Source organism: Artemia sp. Qi Xiang Cuo, chromosome 8, assembly GCF_049724085.1.
Source record: "Artemia sp. Qi Xiang Cuo chromosome 8, ASM4972408v1, whole genome shotgun sequence".
Lineage (NCBI taxonomy): Eukaryota > Metazoa > Arthropoda > Branchiopoda > Anostraca > Artemiidae > Artemia > Artemia sp. Qi Xiang Cuo.
Window position 1 is genome coordinate 15081510 of NC_142801.1, and position 16161 is coordinate 15097670.

A 16161-nucleotide genomic window follows, 5' to 3' on the forward strand; every position below is an offset into this window, starting at 1 on the left:
ATTTTTCAAATTTCATTTTGAATTTCTTTCGTTGAAATGCAAGAGTTAGAATATTTCAGTTGTGTTTCGTTGTGGTTTACCTTTTCAAAGATACAGTTTATTGATTTTTATAAGTTCATTTTGAATTTCTTTCGTTGAAATGCAAGAGTTGGAATATTTTAGTAGTGTTTGGTTGTGGTTTACCTTGTCACAGTTACATTTTCTTGATTTTTCAAAGTTCATTTTGAATTTCTTTCGTTGAAATGCAAGAGTTGGAATATTTCACTAGTGTTTGGTAGTGGTTTACCTTATCACAGTTACATTTTCTTGATTTTTCAAAGTTCATTTTCAATTTTTTTCGTTGAAATGCAAGAGTTGGAATATTTCAGTAGTGTTCGGTTGTGGTTTACCTTGTCACAGTTACATTTTCTTGATTTTTCAAAGTTCATTTTGAATTTCCTTCGTTGAAATGTAAGAGTTTGAATATTTCAGTAGTGTGGTATTTATCAAATTGAAAAGGTATTAACAACTCAAACGCATGGTGGTAAAAAACAGTTGTTGGTTCGCTGGCTTGGGTACAGCTCTGAATTGGATTCTTGGATTGGTGTTGAAGACTTACACAATGTCCCATGATTTCTATGTGACATTCATGTCCAATGTTTCCGATCCTCTCTATGATGATTTGAATAGAACAAGTGATTCTCGGACTAAACTGTTGCCTACCATTAAATTTCAAGGTAAATATGAATTTTCTCTCGTCGATTGTATTATCAAGAACACATCTGATGTCCTAAGAAAGGAGATCTCATATGATATTAAAATACGACCGTTTGAATTTTGTGATGAAGGTACAATGGCAACTTTTGACTCTAATGATTACCCTATTGCTACCATACCCTACAGGGAATACAATAATATGTATGAGCTGTGTCGAGTTATCAACAAAAAATTGCAAGTCGAAAAAAAGGTGGTTTCACTTTCATTTATTCAACAGAACAAAGGAGAATTTACATTACCAATCAATTTGAGAATGAAAGAATTTTCCTCAATGAGAATTTACGTGAGGTTCTCGGTTTTAAAAACTGTATTATTAAGACAGAAAATTTCCATGGCAGTGACCATGTTATCTATGCAGACTATGCACCCAGCTTCTCCTCGAAAAGTTGTATATTCATCTACAGTTCGTTTGTGTAATCTTCCAGAGTTGGTAATTCCAACGTCCCCCTTTTACGTGTTCTAGAAAGAAAAAGTACAGAAAATAATGTTCATCACTATAATATAAGACACCTCCAGTGTGTTTCTGTAAACACTTCATATTTGGAACTCTGTCAGTTAACACTAAGATCTTTTAGCTGTAACAAAGGGTTTATGTGTTACTACATGTCATTTTCGATCTGTCATTCAAGATGAATAGTAGAAGAATCTTATTTGTTTGTCCTGACATTAATTGTTATGCTGCTGCTCTGAGTCCTCATCAAAAAGGTCATGGATTGGACTACTACAAGGGGCATACTACAATGTCTGGCTATGGTCTTAGTAGTTGATTTGCTAGGCTATTTCGTTCTGCACTACCCCTTGCCATGAAATATATTGTACCAGCTGCAAAAAATTTTGCTGGCTCAACACTACAGGACTGGAGTTCGGGTAAAAATTTCAAGGACTTCTTAAGGAAAATCTTAGATCTTCAGCAAGAGCTGTTGACGAACAATTAAAATCTCAACAAAATGGGAAAGGCTTAAAAAGGATGCGTGGTAGTCATTCAATCATCAGTCTCCATCCAGGTGAGGAGCATAAGCCATCAACAACAACAATTTTGAAAAGAAAAAGTATCAAGAAAAAGAAAATGATTGTTAGATCAATACAATATTTTTTCTCATAAGATGACTTATCTCCCTCATAAAGAATCACAACCATCGATTACTTCATCATTAAATCTATTCAATGCCGAAAATGTTGATGTCAGTGTCAAACATGGTTACTATGAACAATTTCATCCTCAACAACCCTTGTTCGAAGATATATACTTTCAAATGTTTTCCAATGAAGACTATTTCATTGATTTGTCATCCACATTTATTGATTTAAATGTAGTGGCAAAGAAAAAGTCTGACAATCAAACTCCTAGTGCTTTTGATGGTCTATCCTATGAAAACTGTATTATACACAACTTGTTCAGACAAATTAATGTGTATATTAATGAAACATTGGTGAGCACTAGCAATAATTTGTCACACTATACAAGCTATATACAATTTATGTTGATGACACCAAAATCATACAAAGAATTGAGAGGTCAAGCAATTGGCTTTGAATATGGACTAAATGTCGACACTGATGGTGAGATGGTGACCAAGGAGTATCATTTTGTTGGTAATTTAAATCATGAAATATTTGATATTTCCCAATGGTTACCACCATACGTTAAGATTGACATAAAGTTACAACTTGCTCCAGGTAATTTCATTTTGAGAAAAACAATTGCTGGAGCACCTGATGCAACGATCAATTCTCACTTCAGCAGTACTTCATGTGCAAAAACATCATGTCGTGAGCTCTGTTGCATTGGCAGTGGAAAAACTGAGAGCCAACGGTAACAACATCAAACTGCTCGTTCCTCATACAGTTACCAATCAACATCACATTGCTACAGGTTCTCGTAGTTATACTGATTCGTCATTTATCAGTGGAGAAATCCCCTCAAAACTTGCATTGGCCATTGTGAAGAGTGCTAGTGCCATTGGGTCCTGGACCACATCCCCTCATGATTTTAATTTTTTTGGTTTGTCCAGTCTTATGTGCAAAGTGAATGGAGTTCCTCTGTACAATTTATCATTCGATAACAAATCCTAAAGAACTCTTTATGAATTGACAATACAATCACTGGATCATGATTCACACTAAGGTACCGTACTGTTCGCTGGTCGCCTCCGGGGAAGTGTCCAGTCCCCCCCCCCCCCCCCGAGTGGTGTTCTTAGCTCAGGATACATTTTTCACCAAAATATCAAAACACGCAAAGGAGGGGAAATTCTTTTTTGAGAAGTTCTTGTTATAATCCACTCCGTGCGCTGTGGGGGATTTTGGTCTCATTCTACTCTTTGGGGGGGGGGGGGGGGAATCCGGCCATCCTACGCGCTGTGGTGGAATTTGGCCTGTGTCAAATCATTCCTTGGATGGAACCTGAGCATCAGCTAGGTGATAAAAGCGGTCAAAAAACCTAAAAACCAGTCTTGCTCGAGATAAATTAAAGGTTGTAATAATAGGGAAATTACCGCTGAGTTTCTACAGCAACCCTCTAACGTCAGAGCACCCCTGTTTCTGGCGGTCAGCTAGCATGATTCCTGCCCTGGAAAAATTCCAGCCATTGATACATTGTTTTTCTGGAAGACCTCTAGATTTCCCGTAATGAGGTCTAATACGAATGACGCAAGCGTATGTAAGACTAAAAGGACCCCTTGGAGCTTCAGAATGGCACACACACATGCGTATTGCGTATTAACAGAGATGTATATCTCAAGAAAAGATAACTAATAGGAGCGTTTGGAAGATCATCTTGCGAAAAGGGTATATGTCCAAACCAATAAAAAGTATACTTATAGTCCAGAACGGAATGACGCTACGACACTGTTTTCACACAAGCATCAGCTCTCCAAATGACCACCCCCCCCCCTTTGAAAACAGAGAAGTGCCCTCTTTCTTTGCTAGTGTTTGATACTCTAAGCATTAGACCTTACAATGTTACACTATTACTCCCCTGTGACATAGCCCTGTCATCGCCCCATCTCCCCAAAAACACTTTTCAGACATTTCAAGTCATTCATTCGGGTTTTTTCGAGTAAGTCGGCCCACTGTACCACACTATAACTACTCTAAGACACCCTTCTGCCATCACCCCATCTCCCCACAAAAAATTTTTTCAGACATTTCTCGTTAAAATTTTTATTTCAAATCATTCATTCTGGTTTTCGCGAGCAATTCGTGCCATAGTACAGCACTATAACTGCGTTAAGACACCCCTCAGTCATCGCCTCATCTCCCCAAAAAATACTTTTCAAACTTTTTTTTTTACATTTTTTCAACTCATTCAGTCTGGTTTTTGCGAGTAATTCGTGCTACAGTACTACACTATAACTACTCTAAGACACCCTTCCGCCTTCATCCCATCTCCCCAAAAACACTTTTCAGACATTTCTTGTTAAAACTTTTATTTTCAAATCGTCCTTTCGGGTTTTTCGCAAGCAATTCATGCCACAGTATAGCACTATAACTACTCTAAGACACCCTTCTATCATTGCCTCATCTCCCCACAAACTACTTTTCAGACATTTCTCGTTAAAATTTTATTTTCAAGTCATTCATTCGGGTTTTCGCGAACAATTCTGCCCACAGATTCACAATATAACTACTCTAAGACACCCATTTGCCATCGCCACATCTCCCAAAAACACTTTTCAGACAATTCTCGTTAAAATTTTATTTTCAAGGCATTCAATTTGGTTTTCGTGAGCAATTCGGAACACAGTATCACAATATAACTGCTCTAAGATAGCCTTATGCCATCGTCACATCTCCAAAAAAACACTTTTCAGTCATTTTTTCGTTAAAGCTTTTATTTTCAGCTCATTCATTCGGGTTTTCGCAAGCAATTCACCCCACAATACCACACTATAAGTACTCTCTAGAATCCCTAAAACACCTTCCCTCATCATTGTACGCGTATTCTAATATTTGAAACACACACTCACACACACTAACACACACACACAAAAAAAATACACGCACACACAGACACACACACACAAAAACACACACAAAAAATACACACTAAAAAAAAACACAAACACAAAAAAAAAACAACAAACACGCACACACGCAAAAACACACACGCACACACAAAACACAAAAAAAACACAAAAACACACAAAACACAGACACACGCACACACACAAACACAACCACAAGCAAAAACACAAACCCACACACACATATGAAGAAAAAAACACACACAAACAAAAACACACATACACAAGGAAAAACACACATGAACAAAAAAACACAGACACAAAAACACACAAACACATACACACACAGACAAAAAAAGCACCCCATGAGCGCTTATGATAACCTAAGTTAAATGAACTTAACTAAAACGTAGAGAAATTTAAACGCAGAGAAACCTAACGTAAAGGTACCTTACTATAAAATATTTCAAGTCTTACACTTCAATGAAAAAATTCCAAAGTGAACCTTTAAAGGTTAATAGAGTGTAGCCGTGACAAGGTAGATCATAACATAACACTATGAAAATATTCCATGTCTCATATTTAAAGGAAAAAATTCCAAAATGAACTTTGAAACATCAACAGAGTGTAGCAGTGATATGGTGAACTACTACAAAAATATTCCAAGTCTCTTATTTCAAAGAAAAAGATACAAAATGAACTTTGAAACACCAACAGAGTGTAGCAGCGATAATGTAAATCACAACATAATACTACAAAAAAAATTCCAAGTCTTACATTTAACTCCACGTATCTTGGTAGCTCAACATATCTTACCCTTTAAAGGCGAAGGTGTGTTGCGCGTGGTGTAACATGCGCTTGAAACGGGGTGTGCACCGTGACATCAGAGGGCATGCGCTAGAAACAGAGGCGAGGGGTTAGGAGCTTATTATTAAACTAGTGTATTATACGGACCACATTCCAAGTAGTTGAAACACTTGGAAATTTTGCCTAGTAACAGGGAAAAGGGTGTGTCACCTAACCTTTGAACTCTTGTCAAGGGCGGGAATATCGCCTAGAAATAGGGATGTCGTGACATCAGAGGGCACGTCACAGGAATCCTATGGGACAGGGGATGGTATGTCACGGAAACTGAGGAGGGCATGTCACAGAATCAATTATGGCCCCACTACTTGCATGTTTATTTTATAGTTTTTTTTGCTTTTTTTAGGAGTGATTGTATCGAACCAATGGTCATAGATGATGGTGATAGGGTTCACTCAAACGGAAATTAAAAGCTCTGGCACCATCTTTTAGTGATGAAAAATATTGGAGGGCTACTAGCCCTCCTCCCGTGCATTTTCCCCCAAAGACATCCCATAAAGTTTTCAGATAGCTATTTGGTTCAGCATAGTTAAAAGATCCAATATTTTTGCCCTTGGGGAAGACAAGACCCATCACAGTCTCTGTGGAAAGGTTTCAAGTTATGTAATTTGACCATTGTTTACATATAGTATGGGTTATTGGGAAATGTATTGTTCTTGGGGAGATTTTCTAAGGAGAAAGTTTTCGTGGGACTTGAAACTTTCAGAGGGGTAATTTTACAAGGGGGGAGGGGGTCCTGGTATGATTTGACGATCAAAAATTTAATTTTAAAACAATGAATTTCAACTGAAAATAAGGAGTAACACTAAAACGAACAGAAATTATTCCGTATGTGAGGGGGGTTGCTCATTCTTCAATCCCTCGCTCCTTACGCTAAAGATTGAGTTTGTGCCCAAATTCTTTAAGAGCAGTTGATGAAACACAAGGGTCGTTTGAATGGAATAAGGAGCTTTTTTAAAGCACTAAAACACTTTGAGCGTAAAGAGCGAGGCGTTGAGGAGGGAGAAACCCTCCCCACGTACGGAATAATTTCTGTTCGTTTTACGTTTTAATATTGCTCCCTATTATTGATTGCAAAATTTGTTTTTACAGCCTACAAAAGAACACTTAAGACTTCTTAATCGACATTAAAAGCTAAGAAATCTATAAATGACTAGAAGAGCGTGTAGATAAAAGGGCTTGACAATATTATGAACCAATTTTGATTGCATTGATTAAGTTCTAAAGCAGCTAAAAAAGATATTGATGACAAATAACAAATGAAAAGGCTGAAACTCTATCACGAAATTACCTTTTTTACGTAATACCTTAAATTAGGTATCGTTTTTCCAGACTACGCTGCCTTTCTATGACAAACATATAAACGTTCAAATGGGGATATATTTAGACAGTGAAAACAGGTACAAAAGTGAAGATATTTCCATCACATATACAGCGATCGTCATCAGAAGAAATACTAAAGTATTAAAATTGAAACTAACGTATTTATACAAAACAAAATAATTAACTTCCGGTTCGTTCACTAGATTTTTGTTTTAGAAAGGTCAATAACAGAGTTCATTCAAAGACTTAAGATATAAATTTTCTTTTTTAGTACTACCTAAATGTAAAATGAATTTCCAATGAAGGTGGCCAAGACTCCTCTGTCTTCTAATTGTAAAAGAAAGGTTGAATTTATTGTTGTATACTTGATTGGTCTCATCCCCATATATACGACGTATTTTCGAAGTAATACCTTAAATTAGGTATCGTTTTCCCAGACAACTCCGCCTTTCTGGGACGAACAAATGTATGATCAAATGGGAACAAGTCCATTTATTTAGACAGTGAAAAGAGGTACAAAAGCCTAGATATTTCGATCACATATACAACGACCAGACCAGTCAAGTATAAAAGCATAAATTCAACGTTTCTTTTCCAATTAGAACAAAAAGAAGGCTTTGTTACCTTCATTTGAAATTCATTATACATTTAGGCAGTTTTACAATTTATTTTACTATCCATTTCATACTTACTTGCTTTCATTTTCGACTCGTTCTGATTCTCCCTGTCATTCATGAGTGAAGCCTTCAATAGATTCGGGAATGCGCAGCTGTGTTGGCCTCGTGTGGCTTGGGGCTGCAGTGAAATGTTAATAGATGCATTGGTAATAGTAGTTTTCCTAGAACGTGAAACCCTTAAATAGATTGATCAGAACACTGGAATTTCTTTTTTATTTCTTAGATGTTAAAAATAAAACTACAAATTTTTTGTTCTATTAGGGCTTGAATATATGCTTTTTACATTCATAGCAGACTAATCTTTCATTTTAAGAAATCAGCTGTTGTAAGTTGTTAACCCGATTGTCTGAGTATTTGGGATATCCTAAGAAGAAAGATATCAATTAGTAAGTTGAGCCCCCAAACGACACTCTAAATTGACCATGTATATAGGAAATTTGCTTTCATTTTAGATGTGAATCCTGGCACTGGCTACGTCCTAAATGAAATCATAGGAGACCGCAACGAGAGTACAGAGGATCTTGTGGAGATACCATGCGTGCCAATATATACCGCTCTTCTTGCAGCTCAGATTTCTAGAATCTACTTATTTATATTAGATATAGAGGGTGTTGAATTCGATGTACTAAAAACAATACCGTTCGAAAAAGTTGATATTGCCGTTTTTATGATACAAATGTATGGTAAGCCTAAATTGGAAATTCGTAAAATCTACGATTTTTTTAATTCAAAGGGATATGTTTTTTATGGTAGGTTTGAAGGTGGCCTACATCCTGGGGATGAAATTTATATTAAAAGTCAATACTATACGGGTAAGGAAGATAAAGTGAAGAAAAAGAACTTGAACGCACGAGACACTTACAAGATCATTATAGGAAAGAAAGATGAGGAGATAAAGAAAGAAGAGCTGGAAAGTTTTGACCAAATTACAAACACTTCGAGTTGACATCTAGTATGACATTGAGTTGACATCGAGTTGAATCTAGTATCTGGTTCTGATGGTAGTGCTATACAGAAAATACGATTTCTTAAAGTTAACATTCGAGAATGTATTTCATGGTTTTCACAGTTTTTCATAATTTCTATCTTATAGAAATAAGAGACCATTGATGTTTGTTTGTGTAACATTCGTTAATATCTAGCCTGTACTGTTGCTAGTGTTTGGGAGTCTTATAAGAAATAATTTATTCGTTTAATTTAAAAGTGTTATTTACTTCAAATTACTAAACACCGTTTAGCTCGGAAAAAAATTTGCCATCGTTTTATTGCCAATTCAGCTTGGTTCATTTTATTATTGTATTCTTTTTCTGCTTATTTATTTTGCTTAAATTGAATAAGTTTTGGCTTGTTGTTCTGGCTTGAATGTGCTAAATTGAATGTGTTCTGACTTGAAATTGAAGCCAGAAATAAAGTTCTCAAACAGAAGAGAAAAGAACTATCAATAAATCAAGTCAGCTAGATGTTTCTGATCGGCTTTTTTATTATCAACTACATTTATAGCCAGAGCAGCCCTCAGTTTATGCGGAAATTGCCTTAATTTGCTGAACCCTTAATCCGAAGTTAAGACCGCTTTAATTCAAGATATTGAACCACTTTGGTCTGATTAGATTTTCTTCTTTTTCTTATAACACAGTTTTTCTTATATCAAAACCCCGCCTCTCGTGTATTATTAAAAAAACAAATTTTTTCACTGAAAGTAAGGAGCAACCTTAAAACTTAAAACGAACAGAAATTATTACGTATATGAGGGGGGTTGCTCCTCCTCAACACCTCTCCCTTTACGCTAAAGTATTTTAGTACTTTAAAAAAAAGCCTTCTTATTGTTCTAATTAAACGAACATAGTGTTACAGGAGTCTTTCTTAAAGAATTGGGACATAATTCAAACTTTAACGGAAAGAGCAAGGTGTTGAGGAGGAGCAACCCTCCTCATATACGTAATAATTTATGTTCGTTTTGAGTTTTAATGCTGCTCCTTACTTTCAGTTGAAACAACAATTTTTTTTTTGTTTAACAATGCACGAGAGGCAGGGATTTTGATATAAGAAAAACTGTGTTATAAGAAAAAGAATAAAATCTAATCAGACCAAAGTGGTTCAATATCTTGAAATAAGGCCAGGAAATTTGACTTCACCTCCACGAAAAAATCCCTCTTCCTCACGGATTTATTCTCTAGACCATTCAATCCTGGTGAAAATTTACCTCGGAATATTACCCTTGACATATCCACGCGCAAAATTTGGTAAAGAGAAAGCAAGACATAAAAAGAATTTCGCATGGTAATTCTGGCAAATTCCCCAGAGTAAAATTTCCCCTGAAAAACTCACCCCCTGAAAACTTCCCCCCCCCCCCATGGAAAATTGTCCTCCTGGAAAATCCCACCAGCAGAAAATTAACACCACCCCCTCCCACCCGAAAAATGTATGCATACTTCCCAATAACAAATACTACACGTAAGCAATGGGCAAATTTTGTAACTTAAAGAGCTCTCCCCAGGGACTGTGGGGGTTCATAATATCTCCAAAGGCATACTTATTCGGCCTTTCAATCATGCTGAACAAAATGGCTCTCTCAAAATTTTGATCAGACGAGTTTGAGAAAAAAGGTGAGTGCGAGGGGGCCCAGTTGCCCTCCAATTTCTGTTCACTTAAAAAGTACACACTAGAAAATTTAATTTCCGTTCGAATGAGACTTCTCCTGATATTCTAGGACTACTAGGTCGATAAGATCATCCCTGAAAAAAAAAATAAGAATAAACACGCATCCGTGATCTTTCTTCTCGAAAAAAAAAATACAAAATTCCATATTTTTGCAGATAGGAGCTTAGAACCTCTACAGTAGGGTTCTCTGATACACTGAATTTGATGGTGTAATTTTAAGTAAGATTCTATGACTTTTAAGGGCTATTTCTCCCTTTTTTCGAAAATCAGGGAAATTTTCTCAGGCTCGTAACCTTCGATTGATAAGAATAAATTTAATAAACTTATATATTTGAAATCAGCATAAAAACTGAACTCTTTTGATATGTATTTATTTTCATCAAAGTTCCGTTTTTTAGAATTTCGGTTACTATTGAGCCTGGTCGCTCCTTACTTACAGTTCGTTACCCCGAACTGTTTGATTTTACTGCTCCTGTCTTGTTTTTTTTTTTAATATTTAACGATTATAAATTTTTTCTTCGATCAAGGCTGCTTTTCAGCACGTTTCATTAGAAAACAAGATTTTGCCAAAGTGGGGTAATTAATAAGTCAAAGCCGAAGGTTTTTCGCAATTTCTATTTCTTATTTTAATGCTCTAAATATCTTTTTCAGTATTTTTTTAATGAATTCTCTAGTATTTTAATTTTTTAATTTTTAGTTATTTGTAAATTTAGCAATCTGTAACTCGAAAACAATAAGAGATAGAAAACTTGAAACTAATTTACGCTTTGGAAATTTTGAAACAGAACAGCAAGCTTCCAAATATTGCAAAAATTTTTTTAATTTTCCAGAAAATACCCTACTTCTCAATAGCCTACTAAAAAGCGCAAAAAACTAAAGGAAAATGATACTTTCTTAGCTCCAAAAACTTATTTCTAGGAATCAGTCTATGTTGTACACGAGTAAATCATAATCTTATTTATTTGATCACTGATTTTTTCTGTATCTTTTTTAGATTAGTTAAGAAAAAACTGTCAAAAGTGTGGAAGTTTTTCAAAGAAAAGTAAAGAATCATATTAAACTTAAGACCAGCCAGCAGAAATAAATTCCTGTTAATCCTATAAAATCAAGCTCAAAACGACCAGAAACTGCTATTAAAGTATAAATGAAACCTAAAACAAGCAGAAATTAAACAAGCAATCATAGGAAACATACGGTTAAAAGGTACTGATTTAAGTGAATAAATAAATCTTATAACTCGTAAAAATTACTGATGAAAAGGTACTGATTTAAGTGAATAAATACATCTTATAACTCGTAAAAATTGAATTGAATATTTAAGTAAAACTGAAAACGGATGTAACAATGTCTACACACAGGAGTTCGGCTACTGTCTCCCTCTTCTTCTCCTAATTATTTGAAAAATAACTAGGTTTTCGAAAGAGTTAAAGAGGCTGAGTCACAAGTTCGAACCTTAAAACGTACAGGGATTAGGAGGTACAGTTGGGAGGCTGCCACCTCCAAACCCCCCGCTTTTGCAGCCTCTTTTGTTAAGGTTTTTTTAAGTTCTGTAGCCTGCAATCAGTTGGTCGTACCAAGTTCATCACATTATAGCTTGTTATCGGTTAGGGTTAAAATCTCCTGTAAAAAATCCAGCAAACAGGTTCAGTACTGTTTCTAATCAAAGAGATGCAATAGGATGTTCTTACGGTAAAAAATTCAATCAGACTTCGTTTGTGTTGCAAAGCATTTCTTTGCAAGGGAAAAAGCGGGGATTGAGGGGGGCAGCAGACCCCCAAAATAAAAATCTTTACAAAAGAGGCTTCAAAAGCGGGGGGTTTAGGGGTGGCAGCCCCCCCCCCCCCAACGGTACTTCTTACGCCATTCGCGTTTAAAGGTTCAATAGTGTGACTCAGCCTCTTTAACTATTTAGAAAACGTAGTTTTTTCAAATAATTTCTGCACGTTTTTTTACAGTTTATTACTTATTATTGCTTGACTAAATGTTAGCTGATCATACCACGAGTTAAAGTTGGGGGGGGTGCCACCCACCAAACCCCTTACTTTTGAAGATTTTTTTGCAAAATCTACTATCACTGGAATACTGGACCTAAGTGCACGTTTAGATTTTATTTTTCAAACTGTTACTCGAGCATGTTGCTGTATAGCATAGTATCAAAGTAGTGGAAGCTTGCCTGTAAGTTATAGACCAACTGTTATATTCTTATGGAGACGCCTGTTCAGCCGAAGGATTTAATAGATTGGATTTAAAAAAGAAACTGAGTTTTTTTTTAAATTTTAAATTTAAAAGATACTACTTTAAATTCAATATATAAAAAAATCTACTCTGACGGGAATCAAACCCGGGTCTTCGGCATGACAGACAGGAACGGTGACCACTGTACTATCAGAGACTGTTGTTAAATTATTATTAGTCTCTGCAATCTATTTTCGACGCAAGCAAAGTAAGATTTACAAAGATTACAAAGTAAGATTTTCGTTTTTCGACAAAAAAACTTCTGGGAAAGAGCTGGAATTTTTGGAAGCTTGCTTTCGGTCATGTCAGGTTAAGAGGACTATTTTGATCTAATTTAATAATGAAATACTATGCTTTTAGGAATTTCAAAAATTAACATGGGGTCTTATAGGAAAACGAGGTTTTTCGTAAATGTAAATTCGGGGGATGATTATTTCGGTCTGAAAATATCAAAAGGCCCTAAAACGTCGAATTCCTGTTCGAATGAGTCCTCATTCACCTGAATCCGTTGCCAACTGTTGCCTGTAGGCGTGGCTGATAAAAAAAATAATTTGGTGAACATTAAGTGGCTATATTTTGTTTTCGAAAAACAGGGAAGGAGTGACCGGATTAAGGTGAAATTTTGAGAATAAGCTTCCAGGCCCTAGGAAAGCTTATCCTCTAAATTTCAGCCTGATCAGACAACATTAAATGGGGGCTGTGGTGGTAGGGTCGAAACTTTCGGCCCACTTTCCCCCATGAAGATAAAGTCGGAGGGGAGTGAAATTTTGTATGTTTCTTAGTTTGAGCTTAGGCTACAAAATGCGATCACCGCCGTCTCTCTGCAACCGCTAGGATCGGAAATCGCTTAATATTGTGGTAGGTCGCCTCTTTAAAGAGGCACAAGTGTGCCTCCTTGATCGTAAAAGCCCAAAGCAAATTGCGCAATTTGCGCCTTAATGAAAACTAAATGTGTTTTGAATAATGCTTGGAAAAAATTAATAAAAGTAAACTGATTATTTGATATATAATGATATTAATTGCTAAAAGCTCATCTATTCATGATTCTTTATCACTCTAATTTTTATTTTTCAATGTTTTAAATGTAAAAGAAAATATTTGTAATATATTTTCTTTTTCAGTAGAACGCAAATTACGTAGTAGGCCTCAGGCTTTTATGGTTGGGAATTGGGGAGGGGGGAAGTGGCCAAACTCCACTGTGATTTGCATTTGATTTGTGATTGGATGGATTTGCAGCCATTGTAAACAAACCTTCGGGTTTTTGTAGATGGCTGCTGTAAATTTGTTTGTATTTTTTTATGTTAAATAAATTAATTTGATTTGAAAAAAATTGATTCGAATTTCCTGTTTGTAGTGATTTCTCCTAAAAGAGGTTTGCGAACCGTTAGAGATTTGAACCAAAATAATTCAAACCGCATCATTTCAGTGCTAACCCTAAACCTTCCTTATACATCCAAACCATTTTTGTTTGCCAGTTAAATTCTATGACCAGCGTTGGGTCGGTTGAACCTTTAAAACATTAAGATCGGTCTAAAATAAACTACTGCAAAATAAATGGTTAGACTCGGTTCAGGGATCATAAAAGGTCTCAATTATAAACATTTATAACTAACAGAAGTGCCACGTTTGAAATTTAGAAGGAACAAATAAAAAGTAGAAGAACAAAAAACTTTGGTCATGATGTTTTAGTGATTCCAGAAACAAACTTTTCTTCAAAAGAACATTTTTTTGCTTTTCCTTCTTTTTTAATTTACACTTGAAATTAATCAAAAAATAAGGCATTCTATTGTCAATGATATGCGAAACAAATATATTATTTTTATTAGACCTTATTAAAAATATTGTTTTTCAAATTTGTTTTTGTTTTTATTTTAGCCGCAATTGTAACCTGTCAGTTATTTTAGAGGCAGCCAGTAAATCCTTCGGATTTACTGCAAAAATTCTCCGGGGCATAGCAACGCAATACATTACTATTCATGTGCCGAATAAAAAAGATTTTTTTTAGAAACATTACGCCGAATCGGCAATGAAAAATAAGATTTAAAACGTGTTGAATTGAAGAATTCAATGCCCAACAGCATAAAAAAAATACCTGAATAGTGTAAATGCGCTCTATGTGATAACACTAACGACAGCCGTAGTTTCAAAGCTGAAGTAAGTTCTGATTGACTGAAGGCAAAACTAATAGTGTACATACATTTTTGCCTTCCGGAAGAAATACCAAAGATCGGGAAAATTCAACTAATCAATACACTTTATGGGGTGTGGCGTAAAAACCCTGTTTGTGTGCACCTTGACTTGTTAATTTTTTCTAGATTTCCGACAGAGTTTTCTTGGAAACTCCAAATCTAGACACTATTTTAGGCGGGTGTAACAAGATGGATATTGGTTATGCCACTTTAATTCAGCAGCATTCATATCTGGAGGTTTAATAACAATACATCAAATGAATCAGTCCATTTTAAATCCTGTTTACCTATGCTGTACTTAGCATAGTTAGCATAGTTATAGCATAGTTAGCATAGTTAGCATAGTTAGATGAGAGAGATAACTCTCTCAATCTAACTGGCTGAGTTGCTTTCTGGTTTGCCCGTAAAACGAGAGTGAGCTGGGAAGAGGGGTTTTTATTTGTAAAGAGAAAAATATCTGCGAAGTGTGGAATTTCTATAATTCCACATTACTCGGCAAAATTTTATTTTACTTATTATGGACGGTATGATAGGTCTTCATTAATAAATGTGTGGCCAAGTTTAAACTACAATAAAATCATTGCCCATATGCAATATGTGACAGTTGAATATTGAACTTCTTTTCCCTGCGAGGAACCTTCCAAAGCAAGGTAGGAGTACTAGGAAAAAAGACATCCAGTAATACTGCTAAATAGGTATTTTACACATGTTATAAGTTTTTCAATAGGTTAAAAGAGGTTTCTTGGCTGATCAGCTGATCAGCTGATAAGCTGCTCCTTTCCTTCAACTTACAGGAGTCGTTGTCCGTGTCCGGGTTATCCAACCTTTTGCAGTTGTTCCCCCGAAAAGAATCCTCCCACGATGGTATCCTGTAGTACCATGCAATTGAGCCCATTTCTGGGAAAAGGTTCGTAACTGACGGGACATGTCCACGATCTGGTGGGACCAGACCGGTCTACATTAGAGGGGCCTTCCTCCTCCTTCACCTGTTAGTCGTCGGGCATCCTCACTCCAGTCGGAGGGTCCAGTTAGTGGACCCCCAGGGGCTAGGTCCCCCCCTAGTCGGCGGCTCCTATTCAATGGAGGTACCCTACATATATGTAGGGAGTTCTCCTTTCTGCCAACTTGGGACGCGCTAAGTGGCCTTGGGGAGGCCCTACTGAGAAAGAAACTCAATAGATTCTCAGAGTCACCATAGAATGGCGAAAAAAGAGACCCCAAAACGACTTCCAAGGACGGATGGGACTAAAGTCAAGTAAGTCATAAGTTTTTGTTAATCTAGTTGTAAATTGTAAATTTTGTTTTTCAAGCATTATTATTGATACGATTAATGTTGGCATTAAAACCTTTTTTTTAAACTATTAAAGCCATATAAACAAAGCCTTTTTTTTTTTTTTTTTTTTTTTTTCTTTTTTTGTCTAAACGCATCTGTTTGCACATTGGAAGTACAATAATTTTGGTTGACTTTTTTGTTTTTTTATATATTCAAGATAACTT

At 35.8% G+C, this 16161-nt stretch overlaps 1 protein-coding gene across 1 annotated transcript; it reads left to right on the forward strand.

Moving 5' to 3' along the window:
* The first annotated feature begins 2240 nt into the window (after positions 1 to 2240).
* On the forward strand, positions 2241 to 9222 carry LOC148949187 (uncharacterized). The gene is made up of 2 exons (XM_089092644.1): positions 2241 to 2349; positions 8035 to 9222. Exons 1-2 carry the CDS (start codon positions 2241 to 2243, stop codon positions 8526 to 8528), a joined length of 603 nt encoding a protein of 200 aa, XP_088948770.1. The 3' UTR covers positions 8529 to 9222.
* Positions 9223 to 16161: the final 6939 nt, after the last annotated feature.

Excerpts from the sequence above, each read along its gene's own strand:
- LOC148949187 (XM_089092644.1), top strand. The coding sequence starts at position 2,241 with ATGACACCAAAATCATACAAAGAATTGAGAGGTCAAGCAATTGGCTTT. Across the intron at positions 2,350-8,034 it reads CAAGGAGTATCATTTTGTTG|ATGTGAATCCTGGCACTGGC; the intron begins GTAATTTAAATC and ends CTTTCATTTTAG.